General features: G+C 42.0%; 1 protein-coding gene across 4 annotated transcripts in view; it reads left to right on the top strand.

Moving 5' to 3' along the window:
• The window catches only part of mon2 (MON2 homolog, regulator of endosome-to-Golgi trafficking), a 97,283-nt gene extending 73,626 nt beyond the window's left edge, over positions 1 to 23,657 (top strand). Inside the window, exons 21-36 of one of the 4 annotated variants that reach the window (XM_038288556.1) lie at positions 4,838 to 4,840; positions 5,370 to 5,480; positions 8,058 to 8,233; positions 8,318 to 8,480; positions 8,605 to 8,898; positions 11,539 to 11,737; positions 11,833 to 12,476; positions 13,347 to 13,490; positions 15,645 to 15,662; positions 16,168 to 16,296; positions 19,951 to 20,141; positions 20,225 to 20,285; positions 20,370 to 20,493; positions 20,646 to 20,853; positions 22,826 to 22,908; positions 22,998 to 23,657. In XM_038288556.1, the coding sequence (XP_038144484.1) occupies positions 4,838 to 4,840; positions 5,370 to 5,480; positions 8,058 to 8,233; positions 8,318 to 8,480; positions 8,605 to 8,898; positions 11,539 to 11,737; positions 11,833 to 12,476; positions 13,347 to 13,490; positions 15,645 to 15,662; positions 16,168 to 16,296; positions 19,951 to 20,141; positions 20,225 to 20,285; positions 20,370 to 20,493; positions 20,646 to 20,853; positions 22,826 to 22,908; positions 22,998 to 23,161 (2,712 nt within the window). In that variant the 3' untranslated portion in view covers positions 23,162 to 23,657. The remainder of the gene's footprint in view (positions 1 to 4,837; positions 4,841 to 5,369; positions 5,481 to 8,057; positions 8,234 to 8,317; positions 8,481 to 8,604; positions 8,899 to 11,538; positions 11,738 to 11,832; positions 12,477 to 13,346; positions 13,491 to 15,644; positions 15,663 to 16,167; positions 16,297 to 19,950; positions 20,142 to 20,224; positions 20,286 to 20,369; positions 20,494 to 20,645; positions 20,854 to 22,825; positions 22,909 to 22,997) is intronic. The other 3 variants (XM_038288559.1, XM_038288557.1, XM_038288560.1) reach the window with 3 other exon arrangements.
• Positions 23,658 to 27,741: the final 4,084 nt, after the last annotated feature.

Consider the following 27,741-nt stretch of genomic DNA (forward strand, 5'->3'; position numbering starts at 1 on the left):
AAGGTCTTATAGAAAGAATAGGCTGCATGATACACTATATTGCCAAAAGTATTTGCTCACCTGCCTTGACTCACATATGAGCTTAAGTGACATCCCGTTCCTAATCCATAGGGTTCAATATGACATCGGTCCACCCTTTGCAGCTAGAACAGCTTCAACTCTTCTGGGAAGGCTGTCCACAAGGTTTAGGAGTGTGTTTATGGGAATTTTTGACCATTCTTCCAGAAGCGCATTTGTGAGGTTGCACACTGATGTTGGACGAGAAGGCCTGGCTCTCAGTCTCCGCTCTAATTCATCCCAAAGGTGTTCTATCGGGTTGAGGTCAGGACTCTGTGCAGGCCAGTCAAGTTCATCCACACCAGACTCTGTCATCCATGTCTTTATGGACCTTGCTTTGTGCACTGGTGCACAGTCATGTTGGAAGAGGAAGGGGCCAGCTCCAAACTGTTCCCACAAAGTTGGGAGCATGGAATTGTCCAAAATGTCTTGGTATGCTGAAGCATTCAGAGTTCCTTTCACTGGAACTAAGGGGCCAAGCCCAGCTCCTGAAAAACAACCCCACACCATAATCCCCCCTCCACCAAACTTTACACTTGGCACAATGCAGTCAGACAAGTACCGTTCTCCTGGCAACCGCCAAACCCAGACCCGTCCATCAGATTGCCAGATGGAGAAGCGCGATTCGTCACTCCAGAGAACGCGTCTCCACTGCTCTAGAGTCCAGTGGCGGCGTGCTTTACACCACCGCATCCGACGCTTTGCATTGCACTTGGTGATGTATGGCTTGGATGCAGCTGCTCGACCATGGAAACCCATTCCATGAAGCTCTCTGCGCACTGTTCTTGAGCTAATCTGAAGGCCACATGAAGTTTGGAGGTCTGTAGTGATTGACTCTGCAGAAAGTTGGCGACCTCTTCGCACTATGCGCGTCAGCATCCGCTGACCCCGCTCCGTCAGTTTACGTGGCCTACCACTTCGTGGCTGAGTTGCTGTCGTTCCCAAACACTTCCATTTTCTTATAATACAGCTGACAGTTGACTGTGGAATATTTAGGAGCGAGGAAATTTCACGACTGGATTTGTTGCACAGGTGGCATCCTATCACAGTTCCACGCTGGAATTCACTGAGCTCCTGAGAGCGACCCATTCTTTCACAAATGTTTGTAAAAACAGTCTGCATGCCTAGGTGCTTGAATTTATACACCTGTGGCCATGGAAGTGATTGGAACACCTGATTCCAATAATTTGGATGGGTGAGCAAATACTTTTGGCAATATAGTGTATATTAGGTCCCATAAGTAAAACTAGGCAGGTATAGATAGATATTTATTTCCATTTTGTTGTCATCTGTTGTGTGAAGGAGAGCAGATGTAAAGTTAATAGCGAGTGTTGCCCTTGTCCTCTGAGAAAGTTGCAAGTACCCAGTTTGATCCACAGAGGCTGTACTCTGAGTCCCTGAGCATGAGCCTTAACCCCACACTGCTTCCTGGGCGCCACACAATGGCAGCTCACTGCTCCCCAAGGCGGAGTGGTTAAATGCAGAGTTTAATTTCTCCAGCATGAGATTAATAAAGTAAAATTATTATTAAAGTTACTATATTTATATTAATATATTAACTAGGGCTGCAACAACGAATCGATAAAATCAATAAAAATCGACTTTTAAAAGCGTTGGCAACGAATTTCATCATCGATTAGTTGTGTCGCGCGATTATTGCGTCATCCGCCGCGCCGTCATCACTGCCTCTTGACTGAAAGAGGAAGAAAAAAAAATATGGCAGAGCGAGTCAGCGCTGCAGGTGCAGTGTTGCCAACTCAGCGACTTTTCAGACCCCTCCAGCGACTATTTTTCAAAAAAGCGACTAGCGACAAATCTGGCGACTTTTTTCGGTTTCACTGGCGGCTTTTGGAGACTCTTACGTGAAAGCATGCATGTTCCTACTCTGCCGTGGGGCGCCTCCCCCCACTCCCGCAGGAGTCCCTCTCAGCGCTGCAGTCAGCCTCAGCTTCCAGACTGCAAATGAAGCGCGCATGCACCGGGATTGACGGCGCAAATTGATCACAATAATTAAAATAGCCTGCGCTTTGTAAAGCGAAAAAAGTGATAACATGCAACTTTTTTCAAAAGAAATTAACATGGCGCGGAACCACCATGTTTGCTTGGTTTTAAAGTGGGGAAACGTAACGTTAGTTTCTCAGGTAGCTCATCTGATGCTTTCCTTACCGTGTTAGTAGGTGACAGACAGTGATAAGGTTGGCTACTTATTTTACTTTTAATTTCATTTGAATTAGCTTAAGCAGCGTTTACATTTACTTTATAAATAAATTAACTTGCAAATTATGAGGGCAAGGCTTTTAAAGTTTAAATCTTCTGGCAAAGATAAAGTAAAGATGATCCTGCAATTTATGGAAGTAAAGCAGAATAAAATCCAGCAAGATCAGTAATATGTCAATTAATTATCTGCCACATTCCCATGTAAATATCTGTCTTTGGAGGATGTGTTTTTTAGCACCCCTAGTTCTCTCATTTTTATTCCAAATACAATTTATAATTTGAATCACAGGGCTATTTTTATCTCTATGGTTAAGTATTTTCTCAAGTAGCAACTTTAACTGCTATACTTTCCTGTCTTAAAAGGCAGAACTCTTCTAGTCTAAAAAAACTCATTTGTTGAAATGGGGGGACCTATTGTTTGAGCCCCTTAGGGGCTTTTAAAAACAAAAATGCCTTTTTTGCGCTTTATGAAACAAAGTAGCCTATATTTTGTGGATGTACAGCTACATTTCTCATGTAAGTTTGCGTAGTTTTAACACAAACATTTATTTTTCATATTGCACCAGTACAGTTAATGAGCAACCTGTACTTGTGTGCTTGTTTGTTCTGTCTAAATGTTTATTTTGGAATAAAGAGGTTAATATAAAAAATATTTTTTGTCCGATTCATCGATTAATCGAAAAAATAATCGTCCGATTCATCGATTTTTAAAATAATCGTTAGTTGCAGCCCTAATATTAACTCTATAAAGGTTTAGACGTATCCTAAAGTCTCTGATTGCATGAATAAGTCTCTCACTATGAGAAACAACTGTTAAAGATCCAGCTACTAGCTACATACGACTCCTGAAGAGAGACGGGTGCTTGAAGACCAGGTGGGGCTGAAGTACCGTATTTTCACGACCATAAGGCGCACCGTACTAAAAGGTGCAGTCTCAGTTATGTGTGCCATTACTGTATTTAACACACGCATAAGGTGCACCGGACTATAGGACGCGTTTTTTATATACAGGTACATGTCCTCTACTACGTTTAAATACCTCTACTGCGTACTTAAAAATAGAGCGAGAGCAAAACTGAGTATGATTGTGCTTTATTCATGTATTTATTACAAAGTATTAATCAAACCCAACAAAGTCATCATCCTCTGTTTCTGAATTAAACAGCTGCGCTAAATCAGACATGCCAATTTCCCCTTCTTCGCTGTCAGAGTCACTTTCCGTGCCGGGCGGCTCCTCGGCAATGATGCAGGCTTTTACGAAAGCTCGAACAACAGTTCCAGCAGACACGCTAGCCCAAGCATCAACAATCCATCCGCAAACTTTGGCGTAACTTGCCCGGCGCTGCATTCCACTTTTAGTGAAACTGTGGTCTCCATCTGTCATCCATCGCTCCAACGTCGCTCGCAGCGGCCGGTTCACACCGACTTTGTCAGACCTCCCGGGATAACGGCGAGCACAGCGTTTATTTGTTTCCCCATGTTTTTCACATCGGCTGTGAGATGGGCACGCATGGAGTCACAGATTAACAGCGATGGTGATGCGTGGAAAAAACCACCTGGTCTCCTCACATACACCTCCCTCAGCCACTCTTTCATCATCTCCTCATCCATCCAGCCCTTTTCATTTGCCTTAATAACGGCTCCAGCTGGAAAAGTCTCTTTAGGCAAAGTCTTTCTTTTAAAAACCACCATAGGCGGCAGTTTCTGTCCATTTGCCATTTTCAGGGTTGTTAAGACAACATTGTTCTGCATAAAGCACATACCTGTTCTTTTATACACAATCCACGCCCACACTTCCCCCTTTAACGTTCTCATGGCGGTCTCAACAACGTCCGCAGTAACAGCACACACAGGGCGCAAGGCACTATAGAGCGCCCCGCACATTTTGAGGGGAAAAAAAGACGTTTATATGCGCCTTATAGTCGCGAAAATACGGTAGGTTTTATCATCCAGGGGCAAAGAGGCTCCTTCGACATGGCCTTTACTTTTAGCTGCCTTCCACTTAGAAACAAAAACCTGATTAGGTTTTAATAAATCAGCTGTCTGAACAGTTTATATGGAGGCATCAAAGAGCACAAACCCAGCACTTTTAGAACAACAGCTGGGTTAGATTCTACACATGCTGTATGAGCGTTCAGTCAGAAATGCAAAGCAAAGGTTCAGATCAAAGCCCGTTTATGTTTTAGAACAGTCCAGTTGAAGTCCAGATGAGAACCTGCTCAGACTGAACTTGTGCTACTTCATGCAGACCTTTTGCAGTAAAAGGAGGCTCTTCAGAGCTTGACTTATTAAGCTTTTAAATAAAATTGGTAGAGTCACAGCTGAAACAGTAAGTTAATCTACCCAGAAGTGGCCTGAATACGAATGATCTAAGAGACAGAAGTCCTCATAAACTACATTAATGTTTATTTTTGTAACAAGACAGAATGTGAAGGAGGTGGCAGGTACTGTATGAGATGTGTTTTTATGCAAACATTCTTATATTTGGACATCTTTATCATTGAAGGGTATCTTTACATTTTCCTTATCTCCCCTCTCTTTTGCACACGTGTTTGTTTTGCAGAAGGTAAGCTAAGAATCCTCAAACCTCTTTCTCCTGCCAATCTCTCTCTCTCTCTGTCTATCTGACATAAACATGTTTGGTCGAAGATCTGAGCTGAATGTCAGAAACGTGTCCACAGTTTGTTTGCAGTGTTAACCTGTGATTTATCACAACTCAAGAATCTAAAGCTGCACCTTCAAAGTCTGTGTCTTTCCCTGCGTGCTTATTCAAATCCAGTGCTTTCATAGTTTGAAAAACATTGTCAAAGCTCTCACTTTGACCTTCATGTATTATTTTCCAAATGCAGACTATGATGTTAAGCTTTATGTGGACACAAAATGATACACATGGATCATCTGGATTCTGAATTTATGCTTCTATTGCTTAAACAAATGTACCCTTAAAATTACAGTGGTAAATAAAGCAATGTATTCTTCCTCTGCTTATCCGGGCCTCTCCATGTGTATCTGTATGTTGCCCTGTAAATAACATCATCTTCCCTCACAGGTTGTCGTTTTCCTCATTCATCTGCTCTCTTCATGTCTTTCTGTAGGTCTGCCAGCACCCAAACTCCAGGATGAGGGAGTGGGGGGCTGAGGCACTGACGGCGCTAATCAAAGCAGGGCTTTCCTATAAACACGACCCCCCATTGTCACAGAATCAGGTAACGCTCAAAAGCTGCTCTCTTTGGTTTTTTTTACAAACAAAATCTAACATTGTGAAGAAATATTCACTAAATATATAAAGCTGCACATTTTTAATGTAAAAGAAGATCTGTTTTCCACCTCTGTCCTTCAAATTGGCTGTTTGCGATGCTGACATATAGGAAATCTCCGCCGGAACATTGTGACCATAGCGAATGTTTGTCTGCCAGCTGCTGGAAATGAGATAAGAAATGTCGCAGTTGTCAGACTCTGTGACCTCTAGCTTACTGAGACAGATGAAGGTGATAACGGTTTATATAAAGCAGGACTGACAAACCGTCTGCAAGTTTGAAAAATCTAAATTAGATCTTTGGAGAAAATTGAAATGCTTATAAGCCACGCCCATTTCAGCATTCACTCTATCTGGCTCTGCTCTGTCTCGCATTCCTTATCAAGCCTGTTCATCTTTAATATTTATTTTTACAGCATGACAGCATAGATCAGAAGGTTACTGTCTTGCCATGGACTTGGCAGCTTCTGCCATCTTTATTTTATATAAAGCTATGTCATCCGTCCTATTTTAGCCTTCCCATTTTACTGCTCACACTGGTTACAGGTTTGTGACGCCCCCCTGTATTGGGTAACATTTAGGGCTCGATGTTAACCATTGCCCGATCTCCCAGGGCAAGTAGTTTTTATTGTCGGGAGAGTACACATTTCATTGCATTTGCCCGCCGTGCAAAAAAAATTATTTATCACTCAAAATTACTTTAAAATCACCGACATTCTCTGAAAACGACCCACAGGCGCTGCCGGGGCCATCTATGTTGTTTTGTACACATTCTCGCCTGGTTTGAAAAAGCCGGGTGATTTTCCGCCAGATGCCGTGATTTTTGTCCACCTAGCGGTAATTTTGATGTAGTTACCAAAACGACAAACAAGCTAGAAAGCGCTATCATATGGCGGTCTTCTGTACAGTGATGCAGGTCATACATTAAAAAATTTTCATTCAATTTTTTTCTCTCAGACATTGGAGAGGTGCATTTAAATGTTAAATTGGTGACCTGTTATGTTATTATTATTGTCTTGTTGCTGCATTTATTTTGTCAGGGAAAACTAATCCTGAGTCAGTTAAAAGTCAGGGAATCCTGAAATAATGTAAGACTGTGGAAACCCTGTATAAAATAACTATTTATAATGATTCTCTAGAAAAGTCACATTATATTAATAGTATTATCTTGTATAAACATACCGTGACTCTAAAATAAAAGTTATTCATTTGAGACATTGACTTCTGTCTTGTGATTTATCTTAAGTTTTTAACTTGTCAAGTTTTTTTTAGATTTTTAACATTACAATTTATATTTTTCCAAGCAAACAACAGTGTAAAGCAAAGTTTAGTTTGAAAAGAATGTGCAGGAAGGATTGAAAAGCATGTTAACACGGTAATGTAGGCTTGAGTTCATTATCTGACACATGTATATACACTAGCCTGGGTGCCATTCCGAACTTAGTCCCGCCCACAACGTTTGAGGTCGGGAAGTTCGGTCTGGCATTGCTCAGTAGTAGTGCGAGTATGCTCGCCCACTGTCAGGCGATCCAATCAAATTGTCAGGGCGGGCTTTATACGATGATGGACAGATGATCAACAGTAATGTAATCAACCTCGTGACCAAAGCGCGCTTGGGTGACAACAACAATGGCTGCCGCTAGAGAGTTGAGGTGAGTAGATTCTGCTATTAGGTCTGTTCTAGAAGATATCGACAGCAAATTAATTTAAAAAGAGGAACAGAGAAACGCGATCAAGGCTCATCTTCTTATTCTAGGCGTGCAACTGCACGCTTTGATTTTTGTTGACAACAACTATGCGTCGCTTAACATACGTCACGCACTCCGTTGCTCTTATTGGTTGTAGGTCTATCCAAATGAGAGCAGAGGCATTTTTTTTCCTGGTTCGTTCAAAACATTCCCCATAATCACAGCTCTATGGAGCAGCATCAGACTCATATTCTGACTAGAATTGAGTCGGACTACGTCAGGCTACATATACACACCAGGAACCTGTAAACTTAAAAAATACTGAATTACAAAAAACATTTAAAAAACAAACATGTGTCATTGATATATATACAAAAATGATTATTAGGAACCATATTTATCAAACATTATACTGGGCAAGTAAAAATTGTTTCTGGGCAAATGAAATGTGAAAGTCACTTGCCCAAAGGGCAACTGGTAAAAATCCTTAACGTCCACCCCTGACATTGGTTGAAGTGTTCTTTTTCAGTCAGGATCAGTCAGATAATCTCAAGGCATAAAGAACAGCTGTATTTTTTCCACATCTTACTGCAGTGATAGTTAAGGTGTTAATATGAAACAGGAATCATTTAGATTTAATCTGCCTGACAATGTTTCATCTATGTGTCCCTGTTTTTCCCAACCCTGGTCTCGTCCCCCCTCTGCATGTATTAAGTAGGCTAAAGATCGACTTGTCATTGCATCACTTTCTGTGGCTTTTTTAATTACTGAATTTATAGAGAAAAGTTAATTTTGGTTATTTCTCAGAATAACTTCTCTGCTTCCTTCTCACCTCCAAGCGGCTGCAGCTGCTGCTGCTCAACCCCCTGAAGGAGTTGTCCAATGTGTTACACGGAGACATTCGGCAGAAGCAGCTGGAGTGTGTCCTTCAGATCCTGCAGAGTCAGGGCGACAGCCTTGGGCCCGGCTGGCCTCTCGTATTGGGCGTCATTGGAGCAATTCGCAACGATCAAGGGTAAGAGCGTCCGACCCCTGGAGCGGTTATACTGCCTGCTGACGCTTTTATTCCGACAAACCTGTGACTGCCGTTCTTTTTCAGCGAATCGTTGATCCGAACCGCCTTCCAGTGCCTGCAGTTGGTCGTGACAGACTTCCTCCCCACAATGCCTTGCACGTGCCTCCAGATTGTGGTGGATGTAGCCGGCAGCTTCGGCCTTCAGAACCAGGAGCTCAACATCAGTCTTACCTCCATCGGCCTTCTGGTGAGCTCACTCTTCACAACATGGTTTCTAATTTCAGAGAGCAGAAAAAGCAGCTAAATCATCTTGTTCAGCATATTCCTCTCCAGTTCTGCAGTTCTCAATCCATTTTTTTTTCAACCAACAGTGGAACATTTCCGACTACTTCTTCCAAAGAGGCGAGACCATCACCCTGGAGCTGGAGAGAGAGGAGGAGGCTCTACAGAAGCAGGCTCAGGAGAAAGGAGAAACCCTGAACAGGCCCTTCCATCCTGCTCCCCCCTTCGACTGCTTGTGGTTGTGCTTGTACGCTAAGCTTGGCGAGCTGTGTGTCGACCCACGGCCTGCCGTACGTAAAAGTGCAGGGCAGACATTGTTCTCCACCATCGCTGCCCACGGGACCCTTCTGCAACAGCCAACCTGGCATATCGTGGTCTGGAAGGTAGGATTTCACCGCTTTATGAGGTTCTTAGTCCGGTCAGAGGGAATGATCAACAGATCGTTATCTATACCTTAAACTAATACATTTGCAGTGATTTAATGAATTTAGATTTAATCAGAAAAAAATTTATAATTTTTGTTGCGATCACCGAGTCAGAGAGCGGCCATTTTTGCCCACATATAGCAACATCTCACTCCTGACATCTTCCAGTAGTGACGTCACGGTGCGGTAAGCCTAGCGCCATTCTCTCCGCTTTACAAGCAAAATCAGTGGGAACTACTGGAAAAACCTGCAATCAACAATTATGTAAGGTTTAGAGAGGACTTCACCATTGAAATTCACCAGAGCTATAGTGAAACTGACAATGCTCACGTGCATGGCAGCTGGATGTTGGAATACATCAGGTAGAGTGAAAAAAAAGAGTTATTCCACCTTTCTTATTCCTGATCCTCCTCGGATGGGTTGGTCGTTGGATTGCCAACTTGAAGAGGGAGGATTTGCCATCTAACTTCTGGCCAGAGAAAAAACACGTAATATGTACCTTATTTTCACGACTATAAGGCGCACTTAAACGTCTTTTTTTCCCCTCAAAATGTGCGGTGCGCCCTATGTGTGTTGTAACTGTGACTTTTGAGACCACCTCATTGAGGAGATGATGAAAGAGTGGCTGAATGTAAGGAGACCAGGTGGTTTTTTTCCACTCATCACCATCGCTGTTAATATGTAACTCCATGCGTGCCCATCTCACAGCTGATGTGAAAAACATGGGGAAACAAATTAACGCTGTGCTCGCTGTTCAACCGCTCGACATCGGTGTGAACCGGACCCAGCAGGTGCAGCAAAAGGTCCCGCGGCGCGTTTTGAGCAGCAGGTGCAGCGCGTCGGGAGCGTTTAAGCATCTGCCAACGCGCTGCTGCTGCTCAGATGGAAAAATGGAAGTTTTGCTGCTGGACGCGCCGCATCAACCAATCAGAGAAGCTGATCTGGGAGCTGACAGCGAGACAGACACAGCGCTCTGATGACATGATATTAACGCAAATGAAAAAGGCTGGATGGATGAGAAGATGATGAAAGGCAGGTGTATGTGAGGAGACCAGGTGCTTTTTTCCACGCATCACCATCGCTGCGTGCCCATCTCACAGCCGATGTGAAAAAAAGGTGAATCAAATGAACGCTGTGCTCGCCGTTATCCCGGGGGTCTGACAAAGGAACTTCAACCGCTCGACATCGGTGTGAAGCGGCCGTTCAAAGTAAGGCTGCGAGTGGCGTGGGAGCGATGGATGACAGACGGAGACCACAGTTTCAGGATAAGTGGAAGGCAGCGCCGGGCAAGTTACGCCACCGTTTGCGGATGGATTGTAGATGCTTGGACTAACGTGTCTGCTGGCTCTGTTGTTCGAGCTTTCGCAAAAGCCGGCATTATTTCTCAGGAGCCGCGCTGCACGGAAAGTGACTGACAGCGAAGAAGGGGAAATTGGCATGTCTGATTTAGCGCAGCTGTTTAATTCAGAAACAGAGGATGATGACTTTGATGGGTTTGATTAATACTTTGTAATAAATACATGAATAAAGCACAAACATACTCAGTTTTGCTCCCGCTCTATTTTTCTACCTGAAAACTTAATTCAACAGCAGCCTCTGGGCGGGTCTCCTCCTCTTCACCGCGGCGGCTGGCAGGTGTTTTTTCATCTAAATAATCTAAATCTTGCAGCTATATTTGCTGTGATCAGTGGGAATAAAGTAGTTTTAATATGTTTTTAAGTGAGAAAGGCCACCTGAAAACGTATTAATTGCAGTCAGTTCATCCAGATTATCTATTTCTGTCGGAGCCGCTCAGACCCCCACATACCAGCGGTGCGCCGACAGGAGAAATCCCTTCATCAGCAGCCTCTAGGCTGGGCAGCCTCCGGGTTCACGCGGCAGCTGGCAGGTGTTTTTCATCTAAATAATTTAAACTGCAGGCACCAGGATACAGGTAATAAAAGCGGCAGGTTTCAGGATTTTAAGTTAATTTAGGAGTGATCACAGCGCTGTGTCATATGCGATGTGTCTGTCTCACGGCCAGCTCCCAGGTTAGATTAATACTTTGTAATAAATACATGAATAAAGCACAGTCATACTCAGTTTTGCCCCCGCTGTATTTTTAAATACGCAGTAGAGGTATTTAAAGGTAGTAGAGGACATGTACCTGTATATAAAAAACGCGCCCTATAGTCCGGTGCGCCTTATGGTCGTGAAAATACGGTAGCCAACATTTGGAAGAAGAATTTTTTCAAGATGACTTGGATAATAGCGCGTTGTGACAAACACCAGATACAGCACTGGGACTTGATCAACAGCCGATACCGCACCGTGACGTCACAAACCAGTAGGTGGCAGTAGTGTTCTTTGACAAACATGGATGCCTCCAGTTAAGCACATTCACATGAAAATTACTCTCAATTAAAAACACTGATCATTTATTGAACAATATTTAATAATTTCATATTTAAAGTATTTTTAGAAGTTTGAATTCAAAATCCAAAGCCCACAAGATTTGTGGCGCATTAAAAATGTCAACATGTCTTGTAGCAACAAACTGGAATAGATTTTAAAGGGATTTCCTTTAACCTTTAGTCTCAACTCTTTTTGCTGGTGCAGGTTTTGTTTCAGCTATTAAACTGTGTGAGGACGTCGTCCACCACAGCAGACAAGGAAAAGATCGAGTCTGGAGGCGGAAACATCCTCATCCATCACTCACGTGACACGGCAGAAAAACAGTGGGCGGAGACGTGGGTACTGACGCTTGCTGGGGTGGCTCGCATTTTCAACACCAGGCGATATCTCCTCCAGCAGTTAGGTGAGGTGATGTAATGAAGGCAACATGTGAGGCAGAAGCATCAATAATCGTTGCCTTTTCCTGCTGGGTCTGATCCTTTCGTCGTGTTTCTGCAGGGGATTTCTTTGAGGCCTGGGAGGTGCTGCTGAACCACATCCAGTCAGCTGCTCTCAGTAAAAACAACGAGGTTTCTCTGGCTGCTCTCAAGAGCTTCCAAGAGATCCTGCAGATCGTCACACCTGTCAGAGACTCGGACAAAGCAGGGGACGCGCTCGTCGCCATGGGCGTCCCCCCTGTCCTCATCGACCCGCTCTCTGCCTCCGGCCCTGGCAGACCCCTGGTGCGCTCTGATTCTCTAGTCGAGAGGCTGACGAGGTACAACGGGGCGGAGCTGCAGGCGCCGCCTCCCGGCGAGGAGTCTGCGCTGGAAGACTCAGCATTGTGGTGGTCTGCATGGAACACTTGGTATCGGACAGGAACAGAGAGCACGAGGCCCCCCAGCGGCCCAGCAGAGAAGCTGGCCTTCATCCCCAGCCAGCCGTTCCTCACAGCATTAATCCAGATTTTCCCAGCACTCTACCAGCACATCAAAGCTAACTTCAGCATGGATGATCTGAAAAAGCTTGGAGTCATCCTCCACGGGGCCGTGTCTGTGCCTATAAGCAGCGACGCCTCGCCGTTCATCCTGCCTTCTTACACTGAAGCCACACTCACAAGTTTGCAGGAGGCCGTACTCACTGCTCTGGATGTTCTGCAGAAGGTAGGAACAGGAAACATATGAAGCACGAGCAAATATTGGGCTACTAGCATGATGCAGACACGGCAGCGCTGTGTTGGCAGAACCCTTTGATTGGACACCATGGATTATTGGAATGAAGGTGTCACTTTCAATTGTTTTAGAATATCTTGACTGTTTTCTTTCTTTAACTCTACCACAATTTCCTCCATTGGTCTGTGAGCATAAGCATCACAGCAATAAAAGTATACATTAATTTAAGGCAGTAAAAGTCTCTCCAACAAGCTACAAATAACACTGGCATTCAGGATTTCTTAGAATAATGTTTCCCACCAAATCATACAGTACAGAATGAGATCCAAATATTCTTTATTTTTTCTTTGTGGAGAAACTTGTGTGAAAGAACAAGAAGCGTGAAGATTCACACAAAGATGATTAAAACAACATAAAAAACACCATGTATAGTAAAGGAAAACATGGGAAAATAATATTTTGCAACATCAAAAGTAGTTTGAGATTAAAAGAAATGTGCAGCTGAGTTTAGTTATTCAGACATACGCTAGTTCTGTAAGATAAATTTATCAAAATGCATATAGCACGACTTATAGATTTTGAGACTATTAGGAGGAAAAAAAGGTTATAAGGTCCATCAGCTGTTTGCAGGAGTCAGAATGATCCTTATAATGGGCAGCTTTAAAGTGCAAATTATGTCGTTCTGGCTCATATTTCCAACAAACTAACTCTAGTCCAAGCAGTTGAGCTATAAGTTAATTCAGAAGTAAAGATTTCATAGTTTATCTTCAGAGAGCTGGTTGGTTTGCTTGCATCATGTGATCTGCACCCCTGTGATGACTGTCAGCTGTGTTTTTTTCCTCCCTTCCCTCCCCGCTGCAGGCCATCTGTGTGGGCCCCGAGAACCTGCAGATCATGTACCCAGCCATCTTTGAACAGCTGCTACTTTTTGTGGAATTTTCCTGCAAGCCTCCTCAGTACGGCCGGGTGGAAACCAAACACGTGGCAAACGCTAAATACAACCAAGTAAGACCTGGAAACTACCATGCAGCCGCATCCTTTTCCTTTCAGTTGCTCCATTTTTTTTTAAAGGCTGAATATAAAACAACCTTTAATCCTATCAAACCTATCAAAATAAAAGGCCGTAGCCATGTCCTACTAAATAATCTCTTCCTTGTGCATGATTTTTCTGGCAACATGCACATAGTTTTTTACTGTCTTTCTGCAGTCTTTGAATTCTCACCAGGGAGTCTTATAAAACACCAAATCAAAGTTTCTCTATACGGCTTGTTTTTTCACACGGGCGATCAACTCATTATTCTTAGATTAGGGGGATGTTTTAAAAGTTCTCTGCACAGATGAAAGAATGTACTGCATGAAGTGATCTACTGAGATGTTTTCTGCTGATTGGGTTTAAATGTTAAAGAAAGAACAAAGAAAGATTCATCGCAGATGATTTAATTAATTAAGCATTATTTGGTAAAAAAAATTATAATAATTTTCGTTGCCATCACTGAGTCTTGGAGCGGCCATTTTTGCCCAAATATAGTAACACCTCCCTCCTGCCATCTTCCAGCAGTGAGGTCACGGTGCGGTAAGCCTAGCGCCATTCTCCCTGCTTTACAAGCAGAATCAATGGGAACTACTAGACACATCTGCAATCAACAACAATTACTGAAGATTTCCAGAGGACTTCACCATTGAAATTCACCAGAGCTATAGTGAAACTGACAATGCCCACGCGCATGGAGGTTGGATGCTGGAGTAAAAGTGAAAAAAAAAAAATTAGTTATTTCACCTTTCCTTTTTTTTTTTTTTTTTTTTTACAGTATCCTCTCTGACAATGTGGCAATAAGAATAATTGTCTTAATGCCAAAAAAAGCCCAACTGATTTTACTATCACAAGTGTAGCAGTACAGCAATTGCCATATTGCTCCACTTGTTTCATGCATATAAATTGCTTTATTATAATTATGCAATGAGTTTTACAGTTTATATGGACACTGCAATGTAAATAGAGCAGAACAAGAAAAACAGAAGAATAAAATGAAAAAAAAATAGAAAAGATGAAAGAAAGAGGAGATAGAAAGGAGACATGACGAAACATTACGAAGTACGAAAGGTTATTCCACCTTTCTGATTCCTGATCCTCCACGGACGGGTTGGTCGTTGGATCGCCAACTTGAAGAGGGAGGATTTACCATCGAACTTCTGGCCAGAGAAAAACACGTAATTTGTAGCCAACATTTAGAAGAAGAATGTTTTCAAGATGACTTGGATAATAGCGCGTTGTGACAAACACCAGATACAGCACTGGGACTTGATCAACAGCCGATACCGCACCGTGACGTCACAAACCAGTAGGTGGCAGTAGTGTTCTTTGACAAACATGGACGCCTCCAGTAAAGAACATTCAAAGGAAAATTACTCTGAATTAAAAACACTGATCATTTACTGAACAGTTTGTAATAATTTCATATTTAAAGAACTTTCAGAAGTTTGAATTCTGAATATGACCAGACTTTTCCTTTAAAACAATTAAAAATATTTCCTAAGACTTTAGATCACAGCTAAATTTTGGCTTACAGCAGGAAAAAGACTTTATTCATGTAATCAATGACATTATCAACCAGGCCCCCGGAGCCATATTTGACCTGCAAGATCATTCAGAAGGTCTGCAGCAGCTGGAAGGTTTATCTTTTTAACAGAAAAGAAGATAAAACCTCCCCGTTAAAAAAAAAGATCACTGCTGGCATTTGTTCAAGTTATTGGTTTTTAACTTTGGCCTACTTTGTATCTGAGGTTTACACCCAGGCCTAAATCAGATTATATGGCCTAGTCAAAGTCCAAAGCTAAAACTATCGGTAAACTCTTTGTACCGGTCCTTTGATGCATTGTTTTTCCTATGACTTCACAGTAGCACCCTGTATATTAATCGCTGTATCACATAAAATAACTAAATACATTGAAGGTTTTGTTTGTCGTGCAGAAAAGTGAGGGGGCAAAGTTTTTAGAAGGTATTTCATATCATTCTGGATCTCGTGCACTTTTGAGAAACTACATTTCTTCCTAAAGTGTATTTCGCCAGCAGCTCTCTTCAGCTGCTTTAAAAGCAGCAGGTTAACTTCAATCTTTTGTCATTTTTGTTTCTGGGAACCACTCACCGGATAAACGTTTTAGATCCAGCTGTTTGCACCGGTGAGTTGCACCATCTCCTTAAGCCTCCTCACCACCAACCCTCCCCTCATCTATAATAGAACTAAGCTGTGCTGATTGGGGATGCGATCCCGTCTCAGTCGGCATTGCGGGCTCTCGTGTCTCATCTGCGTCTCCCTCTCACTCCATGCTGCCCCGTCTCTCTGCCTGCCACTAACTGGTGGTTACACCACCTCTGTGTGCACCGTCTATGTGCAGTTAATTTTTCTGTTGACTTTGTGATTTTTGGTGATCCCTTTGTTTTCACACGCTAACGTGTGGTTCTCTTTATTTCTTAAAGGCACACTTTGACAAATTGTTTGACTGCAACATCAAACACCCTAATAGCCTAACAGCAGCTTTAAAGTTTCCTTTTTCTTTCTCAAAGTGGGCCTTTAAATCATGCTTTTAACGTGGCTTTGCCAGATTTGAAATGGAAAATGTTTTCTTTGTGGGGTGATTTTTTATTTTATTTTTTTTAATAAAAGGGAACTGTTTGTCTCCACAGGCAGAATGGGTTGCCTTAAACTACGTGCCCTTTGCTGAGCGCTCCCTGGAGGTGGTGGTGTACCTTTACCATAAAACGGCGTGCCACAAAGCTGTCATCAATGAAAAAGTGCTGCAAAGCATCATTAAGGTATTTATGCTCCGTCAGTTTCCAGCCAGTTAAATAAACCTTTTTAAACAGATGAATGAAACATGTCTAAGATAAACAATCTAGTTTATGAGCAATGATAAAGGATTTATTAAGTTTACAATAAGGTTTCTGTCTAGAAGGTAAACCATATTGGTTGGAGTTTTGACGTTTAGGGAATATGACTACAGAGCTCTTTTCTGCATGTTAAGCCATGCTAAAGGCTGCTGTTTAGCTTTTTAGATTTGTATCGAACCCTTTTTATATCTACTTTCTTTTTTCTGAACATAGTTTTTCTGCAATAACATTAAATATGCAATCTGATTAAACATTTGCTAACTTTCAGAGTTTTAAAAGAAACTGATCCAGCATTAAACAACAGATGCCAAACAATTAGCTTAAACATACAACCTGCTTTAGAACCTCACTACTGTGTTATTGATTGAGATTGAAAAAAGTGGATACCAGATAATAATACTGCCCTTATGGTTTATATCTGATATCTGACATCACTTGTCTCTTCAATGAAACACCCACTATCCTTTGCTTTATGCTTTTAATGTGACCAAACATGCAACACTTGATCACATCTCCTCCCTTCCCCTCAATAGCAACAGGTGGAAATAAACAGCTGTGGTTAATATGGGCCCGGTGTAGGTACCAGATCTGCTCTGGTCCTGCATATACCAGTGACGTTACGCTACATGATTGGCTAAATATTGCCACATGATGTAAAACATAGTGGTTGTCCAGACAATGATAACATCACGCAGCGTCTAACATATAGTTAATAATATGTTGAGACTCCAAAACGGATTAGATCCATAAGAAACGGGTGCAATACAGTTTGTCTGAGTGGAGTTTCCATATGTTAACGTCATAAGAAGGTGCAGGGCCCTGAGCAGATCTAGTACCTAAACCAATTTCACTTATCGGACTGATACTGATGCTCAAGTTATAGAGCATCCACACTAGGGGTGTAAATCACATCCATCATGGCGATTTGATTCAGTATCGATTTCCTGACCCAATGATTCGATTATTTTCGATACTCAAGAATACACCACGATATGATACGATTCGATTAATCAATAATTTTTTTTTTTGTAGACCTTACAGGCTAAACAAAGTTTCAACTTTGAAATAAATCAATGAAAGCTGTAATATTGTTATGCATTTTTTTTTAGAAACAACAGCAAATAACAGAAGAAGAAAAGTTGCATCAAAAAATATTGCAAAAATACTGCAGAAAATCAGTGCAATGAGTGCAATGCAATACCTCGGCTCCAGACGTCCCGCCCCCTCCACAGACGCTCCGCTGCTCCTCTCCCAAATTGTAGCTGACTGCAGACAGTGCCGCAGACAGGAGGCCGGCTTGTTTTGTTTTTATGACCGAAATTGCGGAAAACAACTTGTGAAGATGGACCAGCTAGAAGAGCGAGGTGCGCAAGAACGCTGGGACCCTTTTTCCACCTGGATCTCCGCTCCTTTTGGCCCTCATGTCCCGCCGTCGTCGGACTAAACTCGTCCCCACTTCCTCGCCGCCTCGGCCGTATCTAGACCCACAGCGTGTAGCTCAGACCACGCTTCAATATTGAGCATAAATAAAAAATGTCTGTGTCAAGCTCACTGCAACACACTGCTGTAAGAGTATAACCAGGAAGCGAGGTAGGAGGGCAAAATAGGTTTAGCGCCACCGCAGCACGGGAGGGAGAATTACGCCCAGGAGCAAATGGATACAAATAGACCGGAGGGAAAAAAAACATGAATCGATTCTCTCGCGGACGTGTCGATGCATCGGATCGTCGGCTGTTGGATCGATGCATCGATACAAAATGATTATTATTTACACCCCTAATCCACACCCAAGAGGTTAAGGATTAAATGTCTTTCTGTCCAGTTTTATTGGCTTAATGCCAATGGATTTTTTAATGCCTTTAATTATTTGGCATATTTTTATTCCTATGATATTGGGTATTGAATATTTTCCTGGGTATGGATACTGACTTCGGGTTGTGGCTCAGTTCATTCTTCTGTCCTTTTATTAAAATCTTTTTGCTTGTTGCTGCCATAAGCTTCTTTAATTCATCAATTCATATTTCTATAGCACCAATTCACAACACACGTCATCTCAAGGCACTTTACAGTTCACCAGGTCATCCAGTTAAAGTGATTAAAAGTTTTCTATCTAAGGAAAACCAGTTGATTGCATCGACTCATTGACTCTTCAGCAATCCCTCACACTAAGCATGCTTGTAGCGACAATGGAGAGGAAAACCTCCCTTTTAACAGGAAGAAACCTCCAGCAGAACCAGGCTCAGTGTGAGCGGCCATCTGCTGAGGTCGACTGGGGTTCAAGGAGACAGAAGCAGAGATACAAAAATAAGCAGAGATACAAAAGGCAACTGTCAACCAGCTCCACAGGCGGCCCTGTCCAGGAAACACACAGCCAGGCAGACGAGCTCCAAGCCAGCTCCCATGTCAGAGGATGAAGAGAGCACATCCAGTTAGTCACAGTCAGAGAAACAGGACTACACTGAAAAATAGGATGATCTCTAGCATCTAGAAACAAAGGCGTTGATGGCAGCAGCACAGCTGATATTTCTCTCCAGGATGGAGTCACAGCCAAACAGGAACAGACCACATGAAGCTACTATGAGAAAAAGCAGAGAGAGCAGAACGTTAGAGATTGAACTAACAGATTTTGCAGAGTGGGAGAATAGAGATAGAATGAAGCAGAATGATGAAAAAGGGGTCCCTATGTCCTCCAGCAGTCTAAGCCTATAGCAGTATAACTATAGAGATAGCTCAGGATAACCTGAGCCACTCTAACTAAAAGCTTTATCAAAAAGGAAAGTTTTAAGCCTAGCCTTAAAAGTAGACAGGGTGTCTGCCTCACGGACTAAAACTGGTAGTTGGTTCCACATGAGAGGAGCCTGATAACTAAAAGATCTGCCTCCCATTCTACTTTTAGAAATTCTAGGAACCACTAGTAAACCTGCAGATTGAGAGCAAAGTGCTCTGTTAGGAACATAAGGAACAATCAGATCTATGATATCAGATGGAGCTTGGCCATTTAAGGCTTTATATGTGAGGAGAAGGATTTTATGGATTTAATCCTCTTTCTTTTGATTGTGTGACAGTTATATCCATATTTTAGCTAAATAAAAATGGATTAAGAATGATGAATCATTTCAGAGTTTGTTCACTCCACTGCCTTTGGGCCTATTTTACACTCCTTCTTTCTGACGTCATGATTTTATCACAGGCATAAACATCCTGCATGTTGCACATAGAAAATGTGGCTTTTCCTTTGGAAATCTGTATCTCATAAGAAAGGGAGAATTTTCTCAAACAAATAGTGTTCCTTGTTTTTTATTATCTTCTATCCTTTAATTTCTCATTAACTGATCCAAACATTAATACCAGTTTCATGTAGATTGAACTTTAAGATATCCCAAAAAGTTAATAAACAATCCACTGGACTTTGTTTCTAAGATGGAATTTGGTTCAAACTTGGAAACAAAGTCCAGTGGATTGTTTTTTACTTTTTTGGGATGACTATCACCAGGATGACTGAGAATCTGCACCAGCATTTTTAAGATAGTATTTATTTTAGAAGATTAAACTGTGATCTGCTGTTTCTTCCTCTCCTAGACTCTTAGAATGCCCTTGGGTTTGAAGTACGCCTGTCCATCAGAGAGTACCTGGAAGCTGGCCGTTTCCTCTCTGCTGAAGGTGCTGTCTATCGGGTTGCCTGTTGCACGCCAGCATGCCTTGTCTGGAAAGTTCGATTCCATGTGGCCAGAGTTGGCCAATGCCTTTGAAGACTTTCTTTTCACCAAAAGGTAGGTTATCTCCAAGCCCGGCTGAAGAAGAGGGCCAGGATTCAGGTAGTTCCTGTCTTGTGCTAATCGTGTGTGTTTTACAGCACTGCCCCTGATAATCTGTCCATTCAGGAGTTCCAGCAGAATGAGTCTGTTGATGTTGAGGTTTGCGTGCTTCATTGATTCATAGATAATGTCAGAAAGCATTTAGCCTTCCCCTTTCAATTGCAATTTTCTCCTTCCTTTTAGGTGGTCCAGTTGATCAGTACAGAGATTTTACCATTTGCCAACTTCATCCCCAAAGACTTTGTTGGTCAGATCATGACTATGCTCAATAAGGGCTCTATTCACTCCCAAGCTCCATCGTTCACAGGTAATAATAAAGTCAGGTGATAGAGCTCGTCCCTTCTGCCTCCCTAAGTTATGATGTTTTAAAAAACCTCAGATGTGCGGTTTTAGTGGGACTCGCCCTAAGACAGCAGTCAGCTTTGCTTCACAGACGCTGAGGTTGTTTTCATTCCACAGAGGCTGAGATCGATGTGCGGATGAGGGAAGAGTTTTCGAAGGTGTGCTTTGAGACGTTGCTCCAGTTTTCCTTTAGCAACAAAGTGTCCACCCCTCAGGAGGGCTACATCTCTCGAATGGCGCTGTCCGTGCTCCTAAAGAGGGCCCAGGATGTTCTCCGGCGCTACGTAGAGGATGAGAGGCTGAGTGGGCGCTGTCCGTTACCAAGGTACGTATGTGCAGTGACTTAGCATAAGCATTAAGCTTGGTTTATACTCGCCCCATCCAACACGGCACGAGAGTACATGTGCCAAATGTGACCCAACCTGCCGTCCCCGCCCACAAGTGCAGAACACACGCACAGCCTGGCCACTAGGTGGTGCACCTCCGAACTTTTGTAACTTGGGGCAGCCCGTGTGCGCCAGCTTGGGTCCAAAGGGGAGGATATAAAGTTGTTTTCCACGAACAAGTTTGGCTTTACTGACATCAAATGGTGCAGAAGGTTCCAGTGGAACATTTTGGTTAAATGCAGTGTTACTGTAAAGGAAACAGGGCTGAGTTTATTGGCCAAACATGCGGTAAAACAAGGATTTTAGTGTCTGTTTCCATCACATACAATAAAAATAAAGTCTGAAACAACTGTCCATTGCATTCAGGATTTATTAACGATAATATAATTTTTATATAGGCTTGTTTTTGTTTCGTTTTTTTTTTTTTTTTAAAAAGGTCCATATGGGCTCCACAGGGGGTTGGTTTCCCCATCATCATTTCTCTATTTGTGCAACAATTTAACGTGCTTTTTTATTTCACTGTAATTCTGTGTAACACAGAATATTCTTTAATAATCACAACTTCTTAAATGAACGGTTCTTTGCTCGGCCATGTTGGAAGTGAGCCGTGAACTGTTTCTTCTCTTTTTTCCTGCATTTGCACTTTTTATGTTGATCACTGCCCCTCTGTGGTTTTAGAAAGTACTGCACCTTCACTATGAAAGGGTACATTATGGAGCGATATATGCGCCTTCTGTTTGAGCGTGCAGGAACCAATCCAAGCGTGCAGTGAGACAACCAACGCTCAAAACCGATCTGGCTCACGCTCTACTCTGAAAAAGCTGTTTTTACTAGGGGTGGGTATTGCCAAAGAAGTCACGATTCGATTCCAATCACGATTCACATGCCACGATGCGATTTAATCATGATGCATCACAATACCTGAAATATTGCGATGCATTGCGATATTTTCACTGAACACTGTAAGAAAAAGATACAGCCCTTACCAGTGGCTGACTGGCTGTGTGTGATCTGGATCGTGTCTTCAATTGATACATAACTGAAAGCAGTCATACATAGCTGTATTTATTGGAACGACTATCGAAGGTGTTGCCATGAAAACAAATACTGGACACAAAAATTACTATTACTGGAGTGGACACACTGACAAAAAGTGTTTAGGATTTATAAAACTTAAAATACCAGTGCTGTTTACATGGCCTCAGTGGTCCTTTGAACCAATGAAATGGAAACATTCAAATGTTTAACATTTCCCCTTTTGCAAATTACCTGTGTCAAATCAATTTCGTTTTTACATTCTTTGTTTTTAAAGCCAAAATGCATCCAAACATCTGACTTGGAATGTGATGGAGCTGGGCGAATTTTCTCAGTCTCCATGTTTTGTTTATGAATGACTCGTCGCAGTATCTGCAGCGACATCTACTGGACTGCAAGTTGTATTCCACTTGTTTTTGGCTGATGTGCGCCAACCATTCATGTATTTTATTTATTCCTTTTTGTTAATTAAGAATCGATACTTGGCATCAAGAATCGATGCAGCAGATCACAAAAATTAGAATGGCGATGCTTCGTCATGACGATTTTTCACACCCCTAGTTTTAACCCGCTGTCTTCACGATCAGTTCCGTCTCTCCACCTCCTTTTTCCGTGTTTCATAGCTGTGCGCTCGGCTGTTTCTCCGCTGGCTCGACTCTGTCTCTGCGCTCGCAACTTAATAAAGATATGAATATGAACACTATCTGTCAAACAGGCTCAGCTTTTTTTCATCCAAAGTATTTGTTCGATCTAATCAACCAATCACCTTGGAAAATCACATAATTTGTTAAAGTTGCAAGTCTCTTGGAGTATGTCTTCCTTTTTTTACATCTAAAACTCTTATTTAGCTCAATTTCTTTTTTTTCCCTCTTTCAGGCAACAAGTTACAGAGATTATCTTTGTCTTGAAAGCCATAAGCACTTTGATGGACTCTCTAAAAAAGACACATCCAGAAAACGGTAAGCTCCAAACTGCAGCTCCAGAAATTCCTCCCCAATCAGCTTATCAATATCCCGTCCTCTGCTCTTTCTTTCCGTCTCACCCACAGTGGATGGCAACACATGGGCTCAGGTGATTGCTCTGTACCCTACGCTGGTAGAGTGCATTACCTGTTCTTCGTCTGAGGTGAGCGCAGCCCTGAAGGAGGCCCTGGGGCCCTTTAAAGACTTTATGCAGCCACCCATCTCCAAAGTCCAGAACGGCGAGTCCTGACCGGGCTTACTCTACGCTCTCTGTTTTTATAAAAATGAAGGAATCTTGAATCTGGATTCTTACCCTGTGTGCTTCACAAGATTTTGGACGTGACCTTCACATGAGCTCAATCTACACCGACCTGAAGCAGCCCGGCTCAGACCACACGGATGACTCCAGACTTTACATGCATCTTTCTGTGCTTTTCATATTATGACACTTAAAGTCCCGCCTCCATTCTCATACAGGCTGGCTACTATTGCCTGTTCTCTAGAAAAATAAGAGGACTTCAGTTTGTTTCATTCATCTGAAGAGGCTTTATTAATGTACAGTATGTGGAAGTAGCTTTATGTTGAGAAGAAAAACTTTTTCACCATTTCCAGTGCTGATGTTCTTGCAAAATGTTATGCAAAAAAGCAACAAACTCCCCAAATCTGTAACATTCCATGTCATCTTCAGCCAGCCTTCTTAAAAGGGATGTACATGACTGTATAAAATAAATGGGACGATTCTCCAATCTGTCTGCTTGATTATAGCTGCGGCCTTGTGTTTCAAACCCGTTTAACACCAAAGATGGTGTCGGCTTTCATGATCTGCAGAAACCAGGAAGGATTTCATTTATTCATTCAGTTCCAAGCCATCCTGGTCAGTAGTGAAAAAAGTCGTTTTCTGTTTTATTTTATGGTAAAATCATCCAAACATCTATCATTTACATCACGATGGAGGAATTTTAGCCCACTTTACTGAATAGTTATTTTTTTGTGTGTCCGAAACCACATGAAAGTGTTTTGTAGGATAAGGCTTGTTAGACGTCCTACGATAGTTTATGGATGTATGGCTGTTCTGATAGGGAGACGAATCCATTGCTCCTTTTATTAAGGCAAAATGCCACAAGAGGTCAGTCTGGATTCTTTTCTTGACCTCCTACATAAGTTGTCAATGCCCTTCTGGAGTTAACTTGGTAGACCAGCCAAGGTTATGTAAAGCTGAATCAGATCCTCCCAAAGAGTGATTAAGCTGTTTATGATTTAATGAAAGGATTATTACTTTTTTTCCCCCCACATAGCAAAAGGTTTATTTTTAATACCTTCTTTACAAGGAAAAGGCCAAGATCAAGAGTGAAAAAGTGCTAAAGATAGACTTTTCACAGATGTCAACAGATCTTCATTCATTACATTGTATTTCTATTCCTCTTAAACTGCTTTGATTTGATTTTTTTGCACGGCCAAACTTTTCTGAAGTACTACAGCACTTATTGGCAAACATTTAGGTATTTGATCACAGTCTAATACACATTTAAAAGAAAAATACTGAGGCATCCATGTGAGGACTCCAGAGTGGAAAATCTACTAAAAAAATTCTTAAGACAAGCATGGTGGTGGCAGTGGAATGATCTGGGGCTGCTTTGCTGCATCAGGCAAGTTTATGGGGCAATGACTATTACTCTAAACTCACAGGGGAATGATTTGCAGAGTCTTTATGGACTTATGATTAAGCATCCATTTAGTTATGGTGCAGATCATTTAAAGCACAGCAGCAAGGTTCTAGGCAATGAAATGAATGCTCTAATTGCAGATCTAAAGCCATTCTGCAGCTCCAAAACCCTCTGTTGTGATTTTATATTTTATATTTTATTCATTTATTTAGCTCAAGTTAAGGAATAAAATTACAAAATTTATATAAAAATGAAATGTGTTAAAGGAGAAGCAGAAAACCCATACAAGCACAATTTAAAGCATCAACCTTAAATTAAAATAGCATCTATATAAATATTAAATATACATCAATTTAGAATTCATTGTATATGTCAAGCTCAATGTGGATTTAAGGAGGAATACTGACCCACATTCACCCATCCACATCAAGGGGACAGCGGTTCCTGGGAGTTCACATCTCTGAGGACCTGGCCTGGACGACCAGCTGCTCCAAACTTATCAAGAAGGCCCACCAGAGCCTCTTCTTCATGAGGACCCTGAGGAAGAATCATCTGTCATCACAGATTCTCACGCAGATCTATCACTGCACCAATCAGGAGCCTCCTCACCAACTGTATCACAGTTTGGTAATGGAACTGCTTTGCCTCGGATTAGAAGGCGTTGTAGAGGGTGGTGAAAACTGCCCGGCGCATCGCTCCCTGCCATCAAAAACATCTACAGGAAGCGAAGTCTGAAAAAGGCTGAGAAAATCACCCCGAAGCATGATGCTACCACCTCCAAGCTCCACAGTAGGCTAGTATGGCTCAGAGCTCGTCTGCCTGGCTGTGTGTTTCCTGGACGGGGCCGCCTTTTACAGCTGCTTTTTGTATGTCTGCTTCTGTCTCCTTGAACCCCAGTCGGCCTCGGCAGATGGCCGCTCTCATTGAGCCTGGTTCTGCTGGAGGTTTCTTCTCGTTAAAAGGGAGTTTTTCCTCTCCACTGTCGCTACAAGCAAGCTTAGTATGCAGTGTTGGGCACGTTACTTTGAAAAAGTAATTAGTTATAGTTACTAGTTACTTCTCCCAAAAAGTAACTGAGTTAGTAACTGAGTTACTCCACAATAAAAGTAAAAGTTGAGTTGAGTTATAAATGCTAGTTACATTTACTATTGTCTAACACTGAGGTAATATTATTTAGTATATAATTTAAAGCCCCATAGGTGCTATGAGTTTTCAGGAAGCCATATTGACTTCTATAAAAAATATAATTTTTGTTTAAATAAAAGAAGATAATTTTAGAAACAACTTTTTAAAACGCGTGGCAGCATTGAAATGGGTCTGTAGTTAGTCGTCCATCTGCTTTGTGAGTCAGTGAAGTCAAAGGCTAAATGGCAGTCATAATTGGAGAGTGTTTATGGAGCATAATACATTTTTCACATGAGGCTAGAAATACTTGTTTATCCAAAATGACAGAAACTTTCTGATAAGTTAAGAATTGTGGTAAGAAGTGTGGTACTGATGCTTTACATCCAGCGTTTTAAAGAGAATCAGTGAAGTGTGATTAGGAAAACATACTGAGTTGCTTAAAGTACATTTAAGGTTTAGATTTTCAGAACTTTATGGAGTGGAGCATTTTTGCTTTTTTAATTCAAAATATTCAATTCAGTGGTTGGATTAAAGTTTCTATTCTCTCTGCACTGGGAAGGTGATGAGCATGAATTTTTAAAGGAAAAGTCCGGTCAGTAAGGAATAATTAACGGCTCATTATTTATACCTAAAACTAATCCGTTCGCAGTTATTTACTGAACTTAGCGGTAATCAGTAAAAAAAAACAAAAATAATTTTCATGGTGATCTCTGAGTCCGGGAGCGGCCATTTTAGCCCAAATATAATAACATGTCACTCCTGACATCTACCGCACTGTGACGTCACGGTGCTGTAAGCCTAGCGCCATTCTCTCCGCTTTACAAGCAAAATCAATGGGAACTACTAGACACATCTGCAATCAACAACAATTATTGAAGATTTCCAGAGGACTTCACCTTTGAAATTCACCAGAGCTATAGTGAAACTGACAATGCCCACGTGCATGGCAGCTGGATGTTGGAATACATCGGGTAAAAGTGAAAATAAAATGAGTTATTTCACCTTTCCGATTCCTGATCCTCCATGGACGGATTCGTAGTTGGATTGCCAACTTGAAGAGGGAGGATTTTCCATCGAAATTCTGGCCAGAGAAAAAACACATAATATGTAGCCAACATTTTGAAGAAGAATGATTCAAGTTGATTTTGATAACAGCACGTAGTGACAAACTATGGCAAGCCAAGAATGCCACTATTGGCATCTAATTACGACGTTAAGACTGAAATTAACCCGCTAAAAACGGCAGTTTTTTCGAAATTTCGCCGCTTTTTTCGCCGTCATTTACCAACAAGTGCCGCTTTTTACGTCCGTCATGATAGTACCGCAAGACGCGCGTTTTTAACGCACGTTCTTACCGAGACGGGTCAGAACAACCACCATAACGGACATAAAAGGCGCCGCTTGTCGGAAAACTGACGTTTTTAGCATGTTAATTTCAATCTTGACGTGGTAATTACATGTGAATAGTGGCATTGTTGGCTTGCCATAGGAAACACCAGATACAGCACTTGGACTTGCTCAACAGCCGATATCGCACCGTTAGTCACAAACCAGTAGGTGGCAGTAGTGTTCTTTGACAAACATGGATGCCTCCAGTAAAGCATATGCAACTGAAAATTACTCTTAATTAAAAACAATTATCATTTATTGAACAGTATGGAATAATTTCATATTTAATGTAATTGTAGAATTATGAAGTCTGAATATGAGCGGACTTCTCCTTTAAATTAAACCACGTTTGAAAACTTTCCAAGCTCCGCTCCTCCATTGATGGGTCACATGAGGATGATGAGGATGGGGGGGGTCATGTTGGGCGGGGTTTCTCTCCTAGTAAATGTTCAGCATTCAGAGGACAGAAGCGGGAGTGAACAGGCATCTTTGCTCTACGAGGGATTTTCTTTTCTGTTTTTTTCTTTGTATAGTTGCTCAGCTTTCCCTTCAATAGTTTTGTGCATTTATTTCGACGCGTTCCTGCTTTTCTCCCGCTTTTAAACCAGGTTACTGGCTGAGGTAGTAGTTTGTGCTGTTGGTTGGGTTGAGA

This window comes from Cyprinodon tularosa, unplaced genomic scaffold, assembly GCF_016077235.1.
Source record: "Cyprinodon tularosa strain WSP-4 unplaced genomic scaffold, ASM1607723v1 ctg258, whole genome shotgun sequence".
Classification (NCBI taxonomy): Eukaryota; Metazoa; Chordata; class Actinopteri; order Cyprinodontiformes; family Cyprinodontidae; genus Cyprinodon; species Cyprinodon tularosa.